Source organism: Vipera berus (assembly GCF_964194415.1).
Source record: "Vipera berus genome assembly, chromosome: W".
NCBI lineage: Eukaryota > Metazoa > Chordata > Lepidosauria > Squamata > Viperidae > Vipera > Vipera berus.
In genome coordinates, this window is record NC_138210.1 from 18,993,952 (window position 1) to 19,016,931 (window position 22,980).

The following is a 22,980-nucleotide window of genomic DNA, read 5'->3' on the forward strand; positions in this document are numbered from 1 at the left end:
GAGGGCAATAGAAGAAGGGGATGACAGAGAATGAGGTGGCTGGATGGAGTCACTGAAGCAATAGGCGTGAGCTTAAATGGACTCCAGAAGGAGGTAGAGGACAGGAAGGCCTGGAGGAACGTTGTCCATAATGTTGCGATGGGTCGGACACGACTTCGCAGCTAACAACAACAACCAACTTGGAAGATCTATTTTTTGCTAGTAACTCCATGTCAGTTTGAGCACTGATGTCTAGGACATCATGTCCCTTGCCTGGGAGGCAGTTGAGAGTGACTCTTTTGCTCTAACTCCCCCCTCTTTTCTCCTCTCCCCCATGGTTTTGGAAGGCCCGGGTTACAACCACTGTGGGAGGGTGGTTGAGACTTTACATCTGCTACCTCCTAGAGGTGAGAGCTCTAGGCGGTATTGCCTTCCCCGGTTGTATGTTCCAGGCTGCTCCCCGGTTCTAACCGTCGTGAGAGGGCGGGAATCGACCTGTCCCGGGGTTACCCAGCTCTAGTGGCAGTGGAGCTGGGTTTGCACTCTGGACATTCTCCTTCTATCTTGAGATCCTCCCGTTTCGATCTGGGTCTGCCTTTTTCTGCCGGATTGGTCTAACAACCACCATGCGTCTGACTTATCCGAGCACGGTTTTGTTCACCCTCGGGGGCCCCCCCATCCTGGGTGCGACCCGCCTCACTCTTTACATTTCCTCTTGATGAAGGGCCCGATTGCTGGGACCCTGAGAGATGGTTGGGCAGGGGCAGGGGCCTCCAGTATAAATTTAATAAGAGGCCCCTGATTACCTTTTTAGTCAAATTTTTTGTGGGGTTAGGGAGGGGGGAGGGTCGTGGTTGGCTGGAAATGGGGGGTAATCCACCAACCGTTGTTCAGGCCAGGCCTGGGACAGATCGCGGGGGGGGGGGAGCCGGGGCCTGCTGCCTCCGGATCTCGGGAGCGGGTCGTGGGACTTCCTATTCCCACGACATTAGGGAATGGCAGCAGGTGTATGAACAGAGGGCCGTATCGATATCCGGGAGGGCATCCCCGCTATCTACAAGCGGTGAGGTGCTCCGACCCTCTGTCTTCACCCCAAGGCCCCGGGAGAGAGGATGTGCAGCCACCTGAGTTCCGGCTGGTTTACTTGACCGCCAGGTCCGTCGTTAATAAGGCTCCTCTCGTCCGGGATCTGGTTGAGGGTGAGCATGCGGACCTGGCTTGCATCACGGAGACCTGGTTGGGCCCAGAGGGTGGTATCCCCCTGGTTGATCTTTGCCCACCAGGCTTCCGGGTGCTACACCGGCCTCGGACTCAGGGTAGGGGTGGGGGAGTGGCTGTGGTTATGAGGGAGACCTTATGTCCGCAGGAGGCCACCGTTCTTCAGATAGTCGGGTGTGAATCTCTCTTATTGAGGTGTGGTCCTAGGGCGCAGCTGGGCTTGCTGCTGGTGTACCTTTCGCCTAGTCGCGCAGCAGCAGCCCTGCCTGAGCTTCTCGATATCCTCTCGGGGCTGGTGATTGAGTTCCCCAAACTCATGGTTTTGGGTGACTTCAATCTACCATCCCTGGGAGGATCATCTGAGTTAGCTCGGGAGTTCATGGCTTCCATGACGGCCATGGACCTGATGCAAGTAATTCCTGGACCGACTCATGTGGGAGGTCACACCCTGGATTTGGTTTTTCTATCTGGACGGTGGTTAGGTGATCTTGGTGGGGGCTCCCCAATTGTTATGCCCCTGTCATGGACCGATCATCATCTCCTGCGGCTGGTCTTCCGTTTTGCCACTCCCCACCATGGGTGTGTTGAGCCAACTAGATGGTTCCGCCCCAGGCGCTTAATGGACCCTGAGAGGTTCCAGGCAGTGCTGGGGTCCCCACCTGCCTCCTCTGCTCACAGCTCGGCAGATGCCTTAGTGGAAGCCTGGGAAAGGACGGCCACGGAGGCACTTGACCGAGTTGTACCCTTGCGGCCCCTGACCCGGCGCAGATCCCAGTGGGCTCCATGGTTCTCTGCGGAGCTCCGGGAGATGAAGCGTCGGAGACGGGGCCTAGAGAGCGGTTGGAGGTCCAGCCGATCTGAATCCGACCGATTGCGACTAAGAACCCATATTAGGTCTTATCTCGCAGCGATAAGGGTGGCGAGGTCTAATTACTTCGCTACCCTTATCGCGTCCGCAGACAACCGCCCGACCGCCCTGTTTAGGGTGACCCGCTCCCTCCTCAATCAGGAGGTGAGTGAGGAACCCTTGCAGGGGCGTTGTTGTGACTCAGGGCCAGCCTGTGGGCCCGGCAGCCGGCTCGGATGTATCGGATGACTCAGATGAGGGGGAGGAGGAGGGTGTGGAAGACGAACCGGCTGATGATGGCTTGCCGGCTTGGCAGAGCTCCCAGCCGGGGCCCTCTTCTCAGCTGCGTGAGCCCGATAGTGCGGAGGATGATGACCCACAGCTGGCCCTGTTCAAGGACGCCCGACGCAGGAGGCAGTCGAGCAGGAACAAACAAAGAAAGGCTGTGGGACTCCTCGGGAGGAGGCACAGGGAGACCACGCCCTGAACTCTAAATAAAAGGAGTGTTTGGGGAGGGGCTGGTTGCTGAAAGCAACCCTTCCGCTTGAGGATTCAAGTTCCTGTGCTTTTGGTTTCTTGTTCTGTTGTTTTGCTTGTGAATTAAACTTGGCAGACGCTTTGCAGCCTCAGACGCTCTCCAGTCTCTACTGCTTGAACAGGGGTTTGCCTTATTACAAGGCCGGTAGTTGGCTGGTTCAGAACAGTTTGCTTTCAGCCTCCCACCCCTTACTACTACGATGGAGCAGCTTCTTGCCGAGAATGCTCAGCTCACCCAGCAACTCACTTTGCTGGCAGCTCAGGTGGCTCAACTGCAAGGTCAGGTACATGCTGCACCCCCACCCAGGAGGAAATGTCAGATAGCTATGCCGGATAAGTTTGCTGGCAACCCAGAACTGTTTCCTGCCTTCCTGGGACAATGCCAGCTTTTTATCAGCGTGAGAGCAGCTGATTTCCCCACTGACCGAGATAAGGTGGGATTCGTGTTGAGCCTTCTGTCGGGGGATGCAGCTCGTTGGGGCACGCCTCTGCTGGCACAGCCTAGCCCTTTGTTGGATAACTTTGGGGGGTTTTGTGACCATTTGCGCCTCATGTACGAGGACCCGATTAAGGCGCAGACTGCCACCCGACGCCTGAAAGCTTTGAGGCAGGGTCAACGCCCCCTACAGGCCTATATCAGCGATTTCCGGCTGCTTAGCCAGGATTTCGCCTGGAATGAGGCTGCGCTCGTGGATGCCTTCCAGGATGGCTTGTCGGAGGAGATGTTGGATGAGCTGGCCCGCGTGGACATTCCCTCAGACCTGAATGGGCTGATCCATCTTTGTCTGCGGATCGATGCCCGGCTGCAGCAGCGAAAGAGTCGCCGTGCCACCCCACAGACCCCTGCCGCTCCTGTTGAGCGTGTGCCCCCAGTCCAGAGGGAGGAGCCAATGGAGCTGGGTGCCGCCAGGTCCCGTCTATCGGTGACGGAAATGGACAGACGACGATCGGGGGGGTTGTGTTTTTACTGTGGGGACCCTGGACATTTGGCTGCTTCTTGCCCAAAGAAGCGTCAGCGGGCATCAGTGACCAAGCCGGCCCCGAGAAAGTCCCCTGCTTTGCTGTCGGGAAACGGCCCGAGCCCGATCTAGACGGTGTGATAGATCGGGCGACCCACCACGACCACGCCGAGCGACGCCATTCCGACGGTACCTGTGAACCTCCACGGCATTTGATTTTGGAGGCACGTCTGATCCTTCCTGGCAAGCCAGAGGGGATTCCGGTCCATGCCTTAATTGACTCTGGGGCTACCACTAACTTTATGGACTCGGCCTTCGTGGCCAAATGGGCTGTTCCCCAGTGTCCGGTGGATCCGCCCATGCTAGTGGAGACTATTGATGGTCGAGTGCTCCTGTCTGGGCCTATTACGGCCGCCACGCAACCAGTGTGTATGGCCATCAGTTCCCATGTGGAGGCCATCCAGTTCTACATCACTTCGGATCTGCACTTCCCCGTGGTCTTGGGAGTGGCGTGGCTCCGGGCGCATGATCCACAGATCTATTGGTCTCAGAACTTGGTCACCTTCCCAAGTTTGCAGTGCGTGGACCACACCCGCCATATCTGTGCCGGCCAGGTGGTGGGTTCCCCAGAGGTTTCCTTGCCTCCCGAACTGTCCGACTTTGCTGATGTGTTCAGCGAGTCAGAGGCGGACCAATTACCCCCGCACAGGCCCTATGACTGTTCCATTGATCTAGTCCCAGATGCGCCTCTCCCAGTGGGGCGTTTGTACTCCATGTCGGAGCCTGAGTTGGCTGCATTGCGGGACTTCCTGACAAAGAATTTGGCTCGTGGTTTCATCCGGCCCTCGTCCTCGCCAGTGTCTGCGCCCGTGCTCTTCGTCAAAAAGAAGTCGGGCGAGTTACGGCTTTGCTGTGACTACCGGAAACTCAACGCCATCACGGTGCGTAACCGCTACCCGCTGCCCCTCATCCCCGAGCTCTTGGACCGACTCCGGGAGGCTAAGATCTTCACGAAACTGGACCTGCGTGGAGCTTACAACCTCGTCAGGGTTCGGCCGGGTGATGAGTGGAAGACGGCGTTTGGTACTCGCTATGGACATTTCGAGTACACGGTGATGCCGTTTGGCCTGACCAACGCCCCCGCTGTGTTTCAGCATTTTATGAACGACATCTTTCGAGATCTGTTGGACCAGTTTGTCGTAATTTACCTGGACGACATCCTGATTTACTCCCCGTCGCGTGAAGCGCATCATCAGCATCTCCGTCAGGTCCTGCAGCGCCTCCGGAAACATCGGCTGTTTGCCAAGTTGGAGAAGTGCCAGTTCTACCAGGTGACCATCGATTTCCTGGGTCACCGCATTTCTCCTGAGGGCATCGCCATGGAACCGAGTAAAGTGGAGTCGTTGCAGAGTTGGCAACCCCCGCGTCGCGTGAAGGATGTTCAGCGACTTCTTGGATTTGCCAACTACTATCGAACATTCATCCCTGGCTTTGCTGCCTTGACAGCCCCCCTCACCCGGCTCCTGCAGAAGAAGACTCGGTTCCAGTGGAACGCCCCCGAACAACAGGCGTTCCAAGCTTTGAAGGACGCCTTCATGAAGGAGCCCATCTTGAAGCATCCTGACCCGCAACGGCCGTTTGTCGTGGAGGCGGACGCCTCTGACATTGCCATTGGGGCCGTGTTACTCCAGGCAGCGACGCCCAACGGTACCCTTTTCCCTTGCGCGTATCACTCTCGGAAATTGAATCCCTCGGAGCGCAACTATACCATCTGGGAGAAGGAGCTGCTGGCCATCAAGGCGGCGTTCGAGGCTTGGAGGCATCATCTGGAGGGGGCGCGGCATCAAATCGAGGTCCGGACGGACCACAAGAATCTGGAAAGCCTGCAGACCGCTCGGAATTTGAACCAACGCCAGATCCGGTGGTCCCTCTTCTTTGCGAGGTTTGACTTCCGGGTGCGGTACATACCAAGCGGGCACAACCAGAGAGCGGATGCTCTGTCCAGGAAGCCCGAGTACACCCGAGTGGAAGACAAGCTTCCGCCCAGGACAGTGATCCCCGTCGAGTCTTTTGCTGCGGTGCGGGAGCCGGTGGATATACGGGCTCGGATCCGGGAGGCGCAGCAGCAGGAGGCGTGGGTGGCTCAGCGGAAGGAAGAGGTGGGGCCAGATTCGCCTTGGTCGGTCACGGATGGACTCCTGTATTATCGTGACCGGCTCTATGTACCAGGAGGGCCACTCAGGGGACTCGTCCTCAGCCAGTGTCATGATAACCCGGCTGCGGGGCATTTTGGCCTGTTCAAGACTCTGAACCTGGTCTCCCGTACCTTCTGGTGGCCCCGAGTCCGACACGATGTCCAGTCTTATGTCACCTCCTGTGTCCCATGCAGGCAGGCCAAGTCAGCGACAGGGGCCCCGCCTGGTTTACTGCAGCCTTTGCCAACACCCAAGAGACCCTGGGGGGCTGTGTCCATGGACTTTCTGACGGATCTACCCCCATCCTCCGGCTTCACGACAGTGTTTGTGGTGGTGGACATGTTGACCAAGATGGCGCACTTCATCCCCTGTCGCGGCTTACCGTCAGCTCGCGCCACTAGTCGCATGTTCATCCAACAGGTGTTCCGGCTGCACGGCCTTCCCGATAGAGTCGTCTCCGATAGGGGGGCCCAGTTTACAGCCCGCTTCTGGCAGGAGTTGGTGCGGGCGTTGGACATTAAGGTTTGCCTCTCGTCCGCGCATCATCCTCAGACTGACGGGGGTACCGAGAAGGTCATCGGCATCTTAGAGCAGTATCTGCGCTGCTACGTTAACCTGCAGCAGGACAATTGGGTGGACTATTTGGCCATAGCCGAGTTTGCCTTTAACAACTCGCAGCACACCTCCACGCAGATGACACCGTTCTTGGCCAACGTGGGTTATCACCCCCGGTTTTTCCCCCTTTCTCCCGTGGACTCACCGGAGCCGGCAGCGAACAAATTCATGGCGGAGTTACAGGCGATCCATCGGTTGGTGCGACGGCAGCTGGAGAAGGCCAAGGCCGACTACAAGAGGTTCGCCGATCGGTCGAGAAGGGATACGCCTCCACTATCGGTGGGGGATCGGGTCTGGCTGTCCACCAGGAACCTACCATCCACTCGGCCGGCGAGGAAGCTGGACCACCGTTACCTTGGACCGTTCCCAGTCGAGGCCGTCATCAACCTGGTCGCCTATCGTTTAACTCTGCCACGTTCCCTGCGCGTGCACCCCGTCTTCCATCGGTCCTTGTTGGTCCCCGAACAACCGGCTTGTCCACTTCGCCAAGCGGAACCTCCCCCATCAGGACCTCGCGATGGCGGCAGCACCCCCGAGTACGAGGTCGCCAGCATCAGGGATTCCCGCTGGCTGAAAGGTCGCTTCCAGTACCTGATCGAGTGGAAAGGGTACGGGCCGGAGGACTTCACATGGGAAGACGCGACCGCCGTTCATGCCCCTGCGTTGGTGACAGCGTTTCACGAACAATTCCCATCCCGACCGCATCCGGATCGGCAGCCCCGGGGGAAGGGCCCTGCGGTGCGGGATAGTGTTGTGACTCAGGGCCAGCCTGTGGGCCCGGCAGCCGGCTCGGATGTATCGGATGACTCAGATAAGGGGGAGGAGGAGGGTGTGGAAGACGAACCGGCTGATGATGGCTTGCCGGCTTGGCAGAGCTCCCAGCCGGGGCCCTCTTCTCAGCTGCGTGAGCCCGATAGTGCGGAGGATGATGACCCACAGCTGGCCCTGTTCAAGGACGCCCGACGCAGGAGGCAGTCAAGCAGGAACAAACAAAGAAAGGCTGTGGGACTCCTCGGGAGGAGGCACAGGGAGACCACGCCCTGAACTCTAAATAAAAGGAGTGTTTGGGGAGGGGCTGGTTGCTGAAAGCAACCCTTCCGCTTGAGGATTCAAGTTCCTGTGCTTTTGGTTTCTTGTTCTGTTGTTTTGCTTGTGAATTAAACTTGGCAGACGCTTTGCAGCCTCAGACGCTCTCCAGTCTCTACTGCTTGAACAGGGGTTTGCCTTATTACAAGGCCGGTAGTTGGCTGGTTCAGAACAGGCGTGCCGAGGAGTTTAGTCAACATCTGTTGGATAAAATCGCTCGGATTCGGACCGATTTGGACTCCGACTGGGCAGAGTCGGACGATCAGGACACGGGTGATCTTGTCAATGTGATCTGGGAGGAGTTCGATCCTGTAACTCTGGAGGAAGTAGACAGGATTATGGGGAGGCTGAGCTCCACCACATGTTTATTGGACCCGTGCCCTTCCTGGCTGGTTTATGCAGCCCGGGAGGGGACACGAGGCTGGTTCCAGGCGGTTATATCTGCCTCTTTGAGTGAGGGTAGTTTCCCCGCCACCTTGAAGGAGGCGGTGGTGAGACCTCTCCTCAAGAAGCCTGCCTTGCACCCAGCTGTGTTAAATAACTTTCGTCCGGTCTCCAACCTTCGCTTTCTTGCGAAGGTTGTTGAGAGTGTGGTGGCGCATCAGCTTCCTCTGGTTCTGGATGAAGCGGATTATCTAGACCCATACCAATCGGGCTTCAGGCCCGGGTACAGCACAGAGACGGCATTGGTCACGCTGGTGAATGATCTCTGGAGGGCCCGGGACAGGGGATATTCCTCTGTCCTAGTCCTATTAGACCTCTCAGCGGCTTTCGATACCATCGACCATGGTATCTTGCTGCGGCGTCTCAGGGGATTGGGAGTGGGAGGCACGGTACTTCAGTGGTTCTCCTCCTATCTCCTGGGACGCTCGCAGTCGGTGTTGGCAGGGGGGCAGAGGTCGACCTCGAGGCCTCTCACTTGTGGAGTCCCTCAGGGGTCGGTCCTCTCGCCTCCTGTTCAACATCTACATGAAACCGCTGGGTGAGATCATTCGTGGTTTTGGAGTTGGGTATCATCACTATGCTGATGATACCCAGCTTTTCATTTCGACCCCAAACCACCCCAGTGATGCCCTCGACGTGATGTCCCGCTGCCTGGAGGCGGTTCGGGTCTGGATGGGGAGAAACAGGCTTCGACTCAACCCTGACAAGACCGAGTGGCTGTGCGTACCGGCATCCCGGGATATTCAGGATATCCCATCTCTCTCTATGGGGGGTGAGTTATTACCCCCCGTAGATAAGGCTCGCAACTTGGGAGTCCTCCTAGATTCACAGCTTTCTCTAGAAGACCATATAGGAGCTGTGACTAGGGGGGCCTTCGCCCAGGTTCGCCTGGTGTGCCAGTTGCGGTCCTATCTAGACCGGGATGCCTTACGTACGGTCACTCACGCCCTCGTGACCTCGCGTCTGGACTACTGAAACGCTCTCTACATGGGGCTACCCTTGAAGACCACTCGGAGGCTCCAGCTGGTACAGAATGCAGCCGCGAGAGTTGTGTTGGGAGTTTCCCGACACTCCCATTTTACACCTCTGCTCCGCGAGCTGCATTGGCTTCCAGTTGTCTTCCGGGTGAGATTCAAGGTGTTGGTAATGACCTACAAAGCCCTACATGGCATGGGTCCGGAATACCTTGGGGAGCACCTGCGGCCGGCGTCAACTTCCCTCCGCCCAGTACGCTCCCACAGAGAGGGCCTCCTCAGGGTGCCACCGGTCAAAGAATGTCGACTGGTGGCCCCCAGGGGGAGGGCGTTCTCTGTGGGCGCGCCGGATTTATGGAACCATCTTCCGGTCGAGCTCCGGATGGCGCCTGACCTCCGCTCCTTCCGGCGCGATCTCAAAACCTACCTTTTCGAACAAGCTGGCCTGGCCTGATGGGATGGGGTTGGGTTTTATTAATCTGTTTTAACTTACTTTTTAATGTGTTTTAACTTATTCATGGGCATTTTGTTTAATCGTTTTTAATTTTTGTATCTTGTTTTTTAATATGTATTGCCTTGTTCACCGCCCTGAGTCCTTCGGGAGAAGGGCGGTATATAAATAAAATTAATAATAATAATAATAATAATAATAATAATAATAATAATAATAATAATAATAATAATAATAATAATAATAATAATAAATACTGAGTGGAAAACCTATACAGGTAGTCCTCGACTTACTAATGTAATGGAACCTACCCATTCCATTTGTAACTCGAGGATTCGTAGGAGTGAATCTTGTACCTTGAACAAGATCACTCCCGGCTTTTGCCCATGCATTCGCTAATTGAATGTGCGGTTTGTTAAGTATACAAGAGGTATCTCAGGGTGGGGAAGGCCATGGGGGGGCTAGTGATGGAACAGGCCCCCAAGGCCTCCCTGACCCATTAAGATAACTCATGCTTCCCCCTTCCTTCCTGCTGTGCCGGACTCACTTACCTTGCAAAGATCTGTCTCCTCTCTGCTACGGTTTCTTTGCCTTTCAGGGAGAGTCGATGGAGGCTCCTGGGAGTGAAAAGTGTTTGCAGTGCCTGCTCCTCCCCAACTCCTTTCTGCCACCACCAGAACACTTTTCACCCAGAGACCTGATGGAGACTGAAAGCTTTATCATTGTGCAAGTGGGGCACTTGGAAATGGAGTGAATCGCTCTATTTCCAAGCGTCCCATTTGCAAGCAGATGAAGCTTTCAGTCTCTCTCAGTTCTCTGTCCAGGCGAAAAGTGTTTGGGCGCCTATGGGGTGCGTAGAAATGGAGCGAATCACTCCATTCCCAAGTGCCCCATAGGCAGCCAAACACTTTTCGCCCAGAGGGAGACTGGAAGGTTTGTCTGCCTGCAAATTGGGTGCTTGGAAACAGAGGGAGTCGCTCCGTTTCCAAGCACCCCATTTGCAAGCAGACAAACCTTCCAGTCTCCATCAGGTCTCTGGGTGAAAAGTGTTTGGGCGCCTATGGGGCGCTTGGGAATGGAGCAATTTAATCTGTTTCCAAGCGCTCCATAGGCACCCAAACACTTTTCGCCCAGATGGAGAACTGATGCAGACTGGAAGCTTTGTCTGCTTGCAAACAGGGTACTTGGAAACTGTGCGAATCACTCTGTTTCTAAGCACTCCATAGGCACCCAAACACTTTTCACCTGGACAGAGAATTGATGGAGACTGGAAGCTTTGTCTGCTTGCAAATGGGGCGCTTGGAAACGGAGAGAATTGCTCTGTTTCCAAGTGCCCCATTTGCAAGCAGACGAAGCTTCCAGTCTCCGTCTGGGCGAAAAGTGTTCCGGTGGTGGTGGAAAGGAGTTTGGGGGGGGAGGAGCAGGAGACACGCATCACAAACACTTTTTGTGCTGAGAATGAAAGTTTCTGGGGACCGTGATCTCACAAGAGTTCAGGCACCCATTCTCTGCAAAAGAGGATGGGTGCCTGAACTCGTGTGATATTACGGTGCCCAAGAGCTTCCACAGACTCTCCTCTCCCTCAAAGGCAAAAAAACCGCAGCAGAGAGGAGAGAGATTTTTGCAAGGTAAGTGAGTCTGGCACGGCAAGATGGGAGGGTTAAGCAGTTGTGGGGAGGGGGGGAATAGGGTAAATGTTGCAGAATGATTGTAACTCGGGGATTACCTGTACTGTGAAATAACTTTGGTAAATTGGCTTACCCAGGAATTGGGCTGAGCCATACTTACCTGTTGTGCTAAACACATTTTGGGTAGCCTATCAGAGTCTATTGAATGCCAGTATGTGGAAACTTTGTTAGTTGCCTACAGGTGAAACTCGAAAAATTAGAATATCGTGCAAAAGTTCATTTGTTTCAGTAATGCAACTTAAAAGGGGAAACTAATATATGAGATAGACTCATTACATGCAAAGCAAGATAGTTCAAGCCGTGATTTGTCATAATTGTGATGATTATGGCATACAGCTTATGAAAACCCCAAATCCACAATCTCAGAAAATTAGAATATTGTGAAAAGGTGCAATATTCTAGGCTCAAAGTGTCCGACTCTAATCGGCTAATTAAGCCATAACACCTGCAAAGAGTTCCTGAGCCTTTAAATGGTCTCTCAGTCTGGTTCAGGAGGAATCACAATCAAGGGGAAGACTGCTGACCTGACAGTTGTGCAGAAAACCATCATTGACACCCTCCATAAGGAGGGAAAGCCTCAAAAGGTAATTGCAAAAGAAGTTGGATGTTCTCCAAGTGCTGTATCGAAGCACATTAATAGAAAGTTACGTGGAAAGGAAAAGTGTGGAAGAAAAAGGTGCACAAGCAGCAAGGATGACCGCAGCCTGGAGAGCATTGTCAGGAAAAGGCCATTCAAAAGTGTTGGGGACTTTCACAGGGAGTGGACTGAGGCTGGAGTCAGTGCATCAAGAGCCACCACACAGAGACGGATCCTGGACATGGGCTTCAAATGTCATATTTCTCTTGTCAAGCCGCTCCTGAACAACAAACAACGTCAGAAGCGTCTTAACTGGGCTAAAGAAAAACAGACCTGGTCTGTTGCTCAGTGGTCCAAAGTCCTCTTTTCTGATGAGAGCAACTTTTGCATCTCATTTGGAAACCAAGGACCCAGAGTCTGGAGGAAGAATGGAGAGGCACATACTGCAAGATGCTTGAAGTCCATTGTGAAGTTTCCACAGTCTGTGTTGATTTGGGGAGCCATGTCATCTGCTGGTGTTGGTCCACTGTGCTTCATTAAGTCCAGGGTCAACGCAGCCGTCTACCAGGAGATTTTGGAGCACTTCATGCTTCCTTCCGCAGACGAGCTTTATGGGGATGCTGACTTCATTTTCAAGCAGGACTTGGCACCTGCCCACACTGCCAAAAGCACCAAAACCTGGTTCAATGACCGTGGGATTACTGTGCTTGATTGGCCAGCAAATTCGCCTGACCTGAACCCCATAGAGAATCTATGGGGCATTGCCAAGAGAAAGATGAGAGACATGAGACCGAACAATGCAGAAGAGCTGAAGGCCGCTATTGAAGCATCCTGGTCTTCCATAACACCTCAGCAGTGCCATAGGCTGATAGCTTCCATGCCACGCCGCATCGAGGCAGTAATTGCTGCAAAAGGGGCCCAAACCAAGTACTGAGTACATACGCATGCTTATACTTTTCAGAGGTCCGATATTGTTCTATGTACACTCCTTGTTTTATTGATTGCATGTAATATTCTAATTTTCTGAGATTGTGGATTTGGGGTTTTCATGAGCTCTACGCCATAATCATCACAATTATGACAAATCACGGCTTGAACTATCTTGCTTTGCATGTAATGAGTCTATCTCATATATTAGTTTCCCCTTTTAACTTGCATTACTGAAATAAATGAATTTTTGCACGATATTCTAATTTTTCGAGTTTCACCTGTATATTCAAAGCATAGCAACTCCCTTCCTCCCCCTGACAGTGCAGGTCACATTACCCAATTAAGCATCAGACAATTATTATGAGAAAGAACCTTCAGTTTCCAAAACAATCTCTACAGCTGCATATACAACCCACATTCCATTCTCCTCCTCCTGTCTGTGTTGGCAAATCAAGGAAAGAAAGAATCTGAAACAGCATGGAGTTTTTTTCCCAAACTTGACACATTGTGCGATTATTGAATTTACTGTAATAATGCACTAGTCTTTAGTAATCAAGTGGCCATTTGTCAAGATGTGTAGAGCAGGGCTTTTCAACCTTTCACCGATTGTACCACTTTTAGAATATGGCAATATTCAAGTACCACCAGTCGCCTAGCAAGGTGTCAAAAACTTGACACCCCCCCCAAAAAAAAACCCGGAAAAAAGTGATAAAGTACAGGTAGTCCTATCCTTTAATATCTCTTCCCCCACCCCCTTCAATATCATCTCTTTCCTCCCCTTCAGCAGAACCCAGGCAATGCCTCGCGCAGCTCCAGGTGAATCTCTGCCTGAAAACTCCGTTAGGCCGCCTGACACCCCAATCATCTGGAGCTGCGCGTGCTGATCCTGGGCTCTCCTCAGGACCCTCTACTTTTATGCCCCGGGAGCAGCTTGCCTTTCAAACCTTAGATATCTAACGGAAGGGGAATCCCACTGCAAAGACACATCTCGCAGAGTCGCCGCCAAGCGATGCCTGTGCTCCACTGCTGCGGAAAAAGAAGCGCTGCGTTTCCTGCCAGTGCAGGCAGCCCGGGTTCTGCGAGAGGCCGAGTGGGAACAAAGCAGCCCTCGGTTCTGCGCTGCAGAAAAGCCACAAGCGCCATTGTCTCCTGGGCTCCTGCCCAGCTCGCTTGCAGAAAACAGCAGTGGCGTGGTCGGAGGAGGGGGCCCCAAGGAAGGCGCAGCAGGTTGAGGGGAGGGCGGTGGCAACAGTTCTTTAAACATGACGCTGGCGGTGGTGACGACAGAAAGAAAAAGGGCCGGACGCCCCTGCACCTCCTCATCATGCGTTCAAGGCTGTTGAGGAAAGGGCAGGAATAAAAGCAGAGCGGAGGGAGGAAGGCGGCCAAGACAATCGCCCCGTGCGCGCTTCCTGGAGTTTGCCTTTACACTGCCTCTAAAGCGGCGAGTTAAAAAAAAAACCCCGAAAAGATGGGGGGGAGGAGAAAGGCGATCAGTCAGTCAAGAGCCTGGCTGTTTCACACTTTAAGCCTGCGATACAGGCAACACCGTGCGCTTCTCCCAGCCCGGAAGTGGAAACTGGTGGATGGGCAGGCCGGCCATCGCGGAAATGGGGAAGGGTTAAATGCTGCGAAACAGTGGGGGGGAGGGAGTCAGGCGGGCACATTTCTCCCTCCACACCCACATTCTGTTGGCTTCATCTGGCGCGCGTCAGCAAAACAAACGGCCTCAATTCCCACCTGCTGCCGTGGGATGAGTCCTCTGGGAGGGCATGCGCCATTTGGCCACTTTGCTTTCCCCTCCGTAAAGTCGAGCGCCTCAGGAAGAGGAGAGGGGGAAAAGTCTTGAGCCCTGGGAGGCAATGTGAGGGCCGTGAGGGGTATCGCAAGGTCGTGGGGGAGGGGAGAGGAAAAGAAGATGGAAGAGAGTGATGCAACAGAGAGAGAGAGAGAAGGGGGAAAAGAAGGAGGGGGCGATTGTGATGTTGGCGCTCAGGGCCGTGACGCGAGCAGTCTCAAACCCCTTCCTGCCAAGGGAGTGGACGGCTCTGTCCCCTATCAGACTCGCGCTTGCTTGTGAAGTAAGAAGAGGGGGGGACGGTCAACATGGATCCCACTGGCCCGCATGCACGAGAAGAAGTCAATCCAGTTACTGCATAATGTGTCCCTGGGGAGGGCGGGGCCCTGCTCTGCACTTGCGCTCTTTGCGCGCCCTCCTGCAGGGCACGTTCAATAGGGTTTCTGCAGGCTGCTGCCAAGCAGCATGTTTTCCACAAGCAAGTGAGCTGGGCAGGAGCCGAGCGGGGGGGAGGAAGGCGACCAAGACAGTCGGCCCATACCACCAGCCAGGTGCTTGCATACCACTGGTGGTATGCATACCACGGGTTGAAAACCCCTGGTCCAGAGTACAAATTTCTGTACTGATGTACTTTTCCACTTTTCTGTTAAGGAACATGATACGTTCTGTTGGTGTTATGTCCAGTTTGTGGAAACGATTAATATATGTTTCATTTCTTCAGGGCTCTGGAAACTAACAAATACAATCATATCACTGCTACCTATTTTTTACTAGCAGAGCGGATTTTAAGAGAGAAACAAGAGAAAGAAATACAAACCAGATCAAGTCCAAGCAATATAAAAGCACAATTTAGGTAAGAATTAAGATTCTACAAATTGTACAATTTATTTATTTATTTACAGTTGCAAGAAAAAGTATGTGAACCCTTTGGGATTACGTGGAGTTTTGCATGAATTGGCCATAAAATGCACTCTAAACGTCATGTAAGTCACAACAATAGAAAAACACAGTCTGCTTAAAATAATACTACACAAACATTAGCTTTTGTCATGTTTTAATTGAACATAAGATGGAAACATTCACAGTGCAGGGTGGAAAAAGTATGTGAACCCCTAGCCTAATGACTTCTCCAAGAAATAATTGGAGCCAGGAGTGAGCCAACCTTGACTCCAACCAGTGTGATGATATTGGATGTGTTGCTGACAGCTGTCCTGCCCTTTAAAAACACACACCTGTTTTGGGTTTACTGGTCTCAAGAAGCACTGTCTGATGTGAACCATGCCTCGCAGAAAAGAGCTCTCAGAAGACCTACGATCAAGAATTGTTGACTTGCATGAAGCTGGAAAGGGTTACAAAAGTATCTCCAAAAGCCTTGATGTTCATGTGTCCATGGTAAGACAGACTGTCTACAAATGGAGAAAGTTTAGCACCGTTGCTACTCTCCCTAGGCGTGGTCGTCCTGTAAAAATGACTGCAAGGGCACAGCGCATAATGCTTAATGAGGTAAAGAAGAATCCTAGAGTGTCAGCTAAAGACCTACAGAAATCTCTGGCACATGCTAACATTTTTGTTGACACATCTACAATAAGGAAAACATGAAACAAGAATGGAGTACATGGGAGGACACCACGGAGGAAGCCATTGCTGTCCAAAAAAAATATTGCAGCACATTTGAAGTTTGCAAAAGAGCACCTGGATGTTCCACAGCACTACTGGCAAAACATACTGTGGACAGATGAAACCAAAATTGAGTTGTTTGGGAAAAACACACAACACTATATGTGGAGAAAAAAAGGCACAGCACACCAACATCAAAACCTCATCCCCACTGTAAAACATGGCAGAGGGAGCATCATGGTTTGGGGCTGCTTTGCTGCCTCAGGGGCTGGACGGATTGTTGTCATTGATGGGAAAATGAATTCCAGAGTTTATCAGGACATTTTGCAGGAAAACGTACGACCATCTGTCCACCAACTGAAGCTCCACAGAGGATGGGTGATGCAACAGGACAATGACCCAAAGCATACAAGTAATTCAACAAAACAATGGCTTCAACAGAACAGAATACGCCTTCTGGAGTGGCCCAGTCAGAGTCCTGACCTCAACCCGATTGAAATGATGTGGCATGACCTTAAGAGAGTGATTCACACCAGACATCCCAAGAATATTGCTACACTGAAACAGTTTTGTGCAGAGGAGTGGTCCAAAATTATTCCAGATCGTTGTGCAGGTCTGATCTGCAACTACAGGAAACGTTTGGTTGAGGTTATTGATGCCAAAGGAGGGTCAACCAGTTATTAAGGCCAAAGGTTCACATACTTTTTCCACCCTGCACTGTGAATGTTTCCATCTTATCTTCAATTAAAACATGACAACAGCTAATGTTTGTGTAGTATTATTTTAAGCAGACTGTGTTTTTCTATTGTTGTGACTTACATGACGTTTAGAGCGCATTTTATGGCCAATTCATGCAAAACTCCACGTAATCCCAAAGGGTTCACATACTTTTTCTTGCAACTGTACATCATTTATTTTTATCCCACCTTTATTATTTGTATCTAAATTCTTTAAGAGGGTTCACAGCCTTTTTATTTTAAATGTACATTTTTAAACTTTTACATTGTAAAACAGATTCAATTATCAGTATAACAAACTTACAGCTTCTGAAAAATAAGCAGTGCATATTTGAAAAGGTGTTGGCTATGGAAAATGGTAAATCTCTTTAGCAGTCTGTGTCCTCATTCAATAATAATACATTGTTGACTTCCGGTGGCTCCGCGGCGACGGAGACAGCCTTCCCGGGCTGCCCGCGGCTCAGCTGTTGTTTTTTCGCCCGAAACAGCGCCGATCAGCTGTTCGGGCGAATTAGAAGCCCCCTCCTCGGGAGAAGAGGAGGGGGTGAGGCCCCAGGTAGGGGTAGAGTTCTCCGGGGCCGCCTGAGCTTGGAGCTTGGGCGGCTGAAGGATTGAACTCCCCCGAAGCCTGGGTTGCTCCCAGCTGGCCAGCGTCTCTGCTCCGGAATTCTTGGAGCAGAGCCAGGCGTCTGCGACCACCCCTGCCTGAAGAAAGGACTATGGATTAAAGGAGCAGGCAGAGCGGTACAAGAGGGAAAGGTGAAGAGGATTATTTTATTATACTCTCGAGCTTGATGGACTTTTTAAACTTTAAGTGAAAGTGCGTCACAATTGAAAAGTAAAAGATGGCGGCTAAACCTCCCCTTAAAACTCTTCGGAGTGGTGGATCTTCTCCGGTGCAACAATCATCGTTACAGGCGCTGCATCCTCCTGATGTATTGACACCAAAGGATTTACGAGATGCGCTGGATAAACATGCCCAGGTACTTTTGGAATCAATTAACCAATCAATGGGTGATAAATTTGCACAGATGGAGGAGAAATTGGAGAAACTGGAGGAGAGATTAGAAGAGAGGATGGAACAGAAGTGCAGCGTGATGAAGGTAGACATTTTGTCCTCAGTGCATAAAGTGGCGGAATGTGTGGAGGATTTAGATGAAAAAGTGGATGATCTGACTCAAAAGAATGCAATATTAGAAGTTAAAGTACGGGAGAATGAAAATTTAAGAGACAAAATGGAAAGGGAGTTAAGCCTTGCTCAATATTACCAGATGCAGTTTGCTGTTAGAATCAGAGGTTTAAAAGAGAACATTAAGGAAGATTTAAAGCAGCTGGTTTCTGAGGCTTTTGAAGTGGTGTTGAACCAGCCAGCATCTGAAATAAGAGCAGCTATGGATAAAGTGTTCCGTGTTAACTCATGGATTGCCAGACAGAGAAAGTTGCCTAGAGATGTGGTGGTTTACTTTGCAAAAAGAGAAATTAGAGATGAAGTTATACAAGCTGCCTATGATGCTAAAGTTGTGATTGCTGATCAAGAAGTCTTGGTTTTAAAAGAAATCCCTCCAAAGATTTTAAGGAGAAGGAAAGACTTCACATTTCTTGTTCAAGAGCTCAAGCAACGAGATATAAGGTTTAGATGGGAGATTCCAGATGGGCTGATGGTGATGTATGAAGGCAAAAGGTATCGGTTGATTACTGTGAAGCAAGCGCGTGATTTCTACAATACTGTTTTAAAAGCAACCCCATTAACACTTCTGGAAGCTGCAAAGGGATCTGGAGAAGGTGAAGGAGAACATCAAGAGGAGGAAACAGAGGAAAATGGTGCTGGAGGAGATCAAGCTATAACTTCTTTGGATGATCCTAGAGAGCAAAGGGTAACGCGTGCTGCTTTAAAAAGAGCAAAGAAAATAAAAGAACAAGACCAGCAAAAGTCTTCAGAATCTTCACAACGTACTCATAGCCAAGCAGTGGGAGGAGCACGGCCTAAGGAAGATAGTCCTATCAAAGCAGTGCTTCAAGAGCTTTGGGAGGATATGCATGGCAACTAAATTTTTGACTTGGAATGTTAATGGACTAAATTCACCACAGAAGAGAAAGAAAGTGTTTCAATATTTAAAACAATTCAAGATAGATGTTATATGTTTGCAAGAAACGCATATTAGGGCTATGGACCAAAAGTTTTTATTGAACTCAAGACTGGGCACGCACTTTGTTGCCTCTGCAATGAATAAGAAAAATGGAGTGGTTGTTTATGTTAAAAGTGCCATAACAGCGGACTTAGTTGAAGCAGACAAGCATGGAAGATACGTATTGATAGATTTGTTGCTAGAAGGCAAAAAGACGCTTTTAGTTGGACTGTATGCCCCTAATCAACAACAACAACAGGCTGACTTTTTTAGTTTACTTCATACAAAACTTACCCAGTTGGATTATAAATCTTTTATTTTTATGGGGGACTGGAATGGTGTTTTGGATGTACAGATGGATAAGGCTGGAGCTTTTAAGCGCATTCCAAGTCATGCTAGACTGCCTAAATCTTTTTTTGAAATGAAGGATGACTTGGAATTGCGAGATATTTGGCGTGAGAGACACTTGCGGGAAAAGGATTATACTTTTTATTCTGATAGACATCAATCTTTTTCGAGGATTGATTTTATTTTGGTGACTAATGACTTTTTTTTGAGGACTAAAAAGGTGAAGATTTGTGCAAGAACTATCTCTGATCATAGTCCAGTTTGGTTAGAGATTGATAAGGAGAAAAGAGATAGGCGCTCGTGGCGCGTAAATGAGAATTTGTTTAGAAATCAGAAAAATGTGGAAGAATGCAAACAGCGGATGAAGGATTTTTTTGTAACTAATATGAACAAAGGTACCTCTATGGATATGGTGTGGGATGCTAGCAAGGCATACATGAGAGGGGTGTTGATATATATGAATAACAGACATAGACGTGTTGTGGAAGCTAGGAGGAAAGAACTGGAGAACGAAATAAAGGAAAAAGAAAAGGCTTTGATTTTGAACTCAGAGGATGTGAAGACTAAGGAGGCTATTAAATTGTTAAGAGGACAATTTGATAAATTAATGGCTGACCAAGTGGCAACCAATCTGCGGTTTGCCAGGCATAATACTTTTTGCAACGCTAATAAACCAGGTAGATGGTTAGCTTATAGATTGAGGAAAAAACAAAGGGCTTCTAATATAGACAAGATTGAGCATAAAGGAAGGGTTGTGTTTCAACAGGACCTTATCAAGGACGCTTTTGTGGATTTTTATTCTAAATTATATGCTAAGGAGAAAATTAATGAAAAAGACATTGATATATATCTGGAAAATGCTAGCATCCCGGTTCTTACGCAAGTACAAAAGGAAGGGATTAATCAACTGATCACAGAAGAAAAAAATTTTTCAGCAATTAAGGAATTGAAGGTGGATAAAGCACCAGGTACGGATGGCTTGACTGCGGCCTATTACAAAAATTTACAATTAGAAATGATAAAACCGTTAAAGGAACTGTTCCAGACAATTCAGAGGGGGGGAAAGGTGCCACCGTCTTGGAGAACTGCTTTTATTTCTTTGATTCCGAAGGAAGACCAAGATGCTACTCAAGTTAAAAATTATAGACCGATATCGCTTTTAAACACAGATTACAAGATATTTGCTAAGGTTTTGGCTAATAGACTGATGAGGGTTCTGCAACAGGTGATTCATGGGGATCAAACGGGGTTTATTAGTGGTAGGCAAATGAAAAATAATGTGAGGCATATAGTTGATGTGTTAGAGGTTTTGGAAAGGAACAACCAGATCCCTGCGGCGCTAATTTTTTTAGATGCTGAAAAAGCTTTTGATCAATTGAATTGGAAATTTTTGTTGAAAGTTTTAGAAAAAATGGATTTTGGGGAAAATTTTTTACAACCGATTAGGGCATTATATCAAAAACAAACTGCCCGAATTATAGTTAATAATAGCTTGACAGAAGCATGTAATATTGAGAAGGGCACAAGGCAAGGCTGTCCGTTATCGCCCTTGTTATTTGTGTTGACATTAGAGATATTATTGGTTAAAATTCGGAATTCGGAAAAAATTAAGGGGATTCAAATTGGAGATCAGGACTACAGATTGAGAGCATTCGCAGACGATCTGGTTGTTACAGTGACCCAGCCAGAGAACTCTGTTGTGGACCTGATGGAGATAATAACACAATATGGGAAGGTTTCTGGATTTAAGGTTAATGTACAAAAAACAAAAATTTTGGCCAAAAATATGACATCACCGCAAAAGGCCCTCTTAGAAGGATTAACTGGATTTGAGATTGTTAAAAGGGTTAAGTATCTGGGGGTGATTTTGTCGCCCTCTAATACAAAGCTATATAAAAATAATTATGAAAAGCTATGGGGGAAAATTCAAAAATAATTGGAGAGTTGGGAAAAATTGCAATTGTCTTTGTTGGGACGGATTGCAGCAGTAAAAATGAATGTCCTGCCTAAATTTTTATTTCTGTTTCAAATGATACCGATTCTTAAGAAAGATTCTAATCTGGAGGAATGGCAGCGAGGTATCAATAAATTTGTGTGGGCAGGGAAAAAACCACGAGTTAAACTTAAGATTATGCAGGATACTCGTGAGAGAGGTGGCCTTAAATTGCCTAATTTTAAATTATATTATGAAGCTGCTGCATTAGTAGGAATAAGTGACTGGATTAATTTGACGCAAGGGAGGTTATTAAATCTTGAGGGCCATGATTTGTTGTTTGGCTGGCATGCATATTTGTTGTATGATAAGAAGGTAGACAACGTGTTTAGGGTGCATATTTTAAGGCAGGCATTGCTGAGAGTTTGGAAGAAGTATAGACATAAGTTAAGTTGCAAGATACCATTGTGGGCAATTCCAAAACACGCAATAGAAAATATACATGCTGGCTTTAAACATGATGTGACTACGTACAAGGAGATCCTCAGTTTGGAAAGAAATGTTTGGTGTTTGAAATCATATAGCCTCTTGCGAGAAGAGAAGGTTGTTCAAAATTGGTTTCAATATACTCAGTTACGGGCCAGGTGGAAAGAAGACCAGAAAAATGGATTTACAATGACTGATGAAAATTTGATAAAGCAAATTAAAAATCAGGGATCAGCACATATCAAACGGATATATCTTGCATTGATAGAGATTGACTCAGAAACAGAACTTGTTAAGGATTGTATGATAAAATGGGCCCAAAACATCCAGGAAGTTATCACAATGGACACGTGGGAAAAGATTTGGGTGAGGAACGTGAAATTTACTCAAGCTCAAAATCTAAGAGAGAACTTTTACAAAATGTTTTATAGATGGCATTTAGATCCTAAAAAGCTTGCAAGTATGTATCCGAATTATCAGCCTAAATGTTGGAGGTGTGGTGATGAAGATGCAACATACTTTCACATATGGTGGACATGTAAGAAGGTTAAGGCTTTTTGGATAAAAGTCTGGTGGAATATGCAGAAGATTTTTAAACAGAGGATAAAGTTTTGTCCGCAACTTTTTTTGTTGGGAATAATTGCAGACGCTACAGTTGTGGACACCAAGTTGATGTTGAACTTAATCACGGCGGCAAGACTTTTGATAGGCCAATATTGGAAGAAAGAGGAACTGCCGACCATAGAAGAGTGGACTTTAAAGGTTTCAGACCTGGCAGAGATGGCGAAGATTTCGGCTTATTTGAAAGATCATTCGCAAGAACGCTATATTATGGAATGGACAAAATGGATTGAGTTTATCCAGAACAAGTATAGGGTTAAGAAGTTTTATGTAGCATTTGAATAAGTCTTCTTTCGTTTTTTTTTCTCTTTTCTTATCTTAGTTTCTTTTTATACATACTCAATATTATTAAGGCTTGTTTTATCCTTTATAAGCTAGAGAGTGATGGATTTTAGAGTTTATAGTTGTTAGTATATGATTGTTTATGATTGCTTTTTATATATATACCTTGTATTTAGCTCTGGGAAGTCGGGGGGGAGGGGGGGAGGTAGGGGGGGGAGGAGGGAGGGGGAAGGGGGGATTTTTAAAGGAAAATTGTATTTTAAAACTTTTCAATAAAAAAAAATAATAATAATACATTGTTTCTCATAGTGAATATACAGGTGAAACTCAAAAAATTAGAATATTGTGCAAAAGTTCATTTATTTCAGTAATGCAACTTAAAAGGGGAAACTAATATATGAGATAGACTCATCACATGCAAAGCAAGATAGTTCAAGCTGTGATTTGTCATAATTGTAATGATTATGGCGTAGAGCTCATGAAAACCCCAAATCCACAATCTCAGAAAATTAGAATATTACATGCAATCAAT

General features: G+C 48.9%; 1 protein-coding gene across 1 annotated transcript in view; it reads left to right on the forward strand.

Annotated features, from left to right (window-relative positions):
* LOC308676813 (SNF-related serine/threonine-protein kinase-like) overlaps nt 1-22,980 on the forward strand; it is a gene marked incomplete at both ends in the record, with an annotated part of 69,794 nt that overhangs the window by 17,925 nt on the left and 28,889 nt on the right. The window contains one exon of the mRNA XM_081342842.1: nt 15,020-15,151. Coding sequence (XP_081198968.1) covers nt 15,020-15,151 — 132 coding nt within the window. The remainder of the gene's footprint in view (nt 1-15,019; nt 15,152-22,980) is intronic.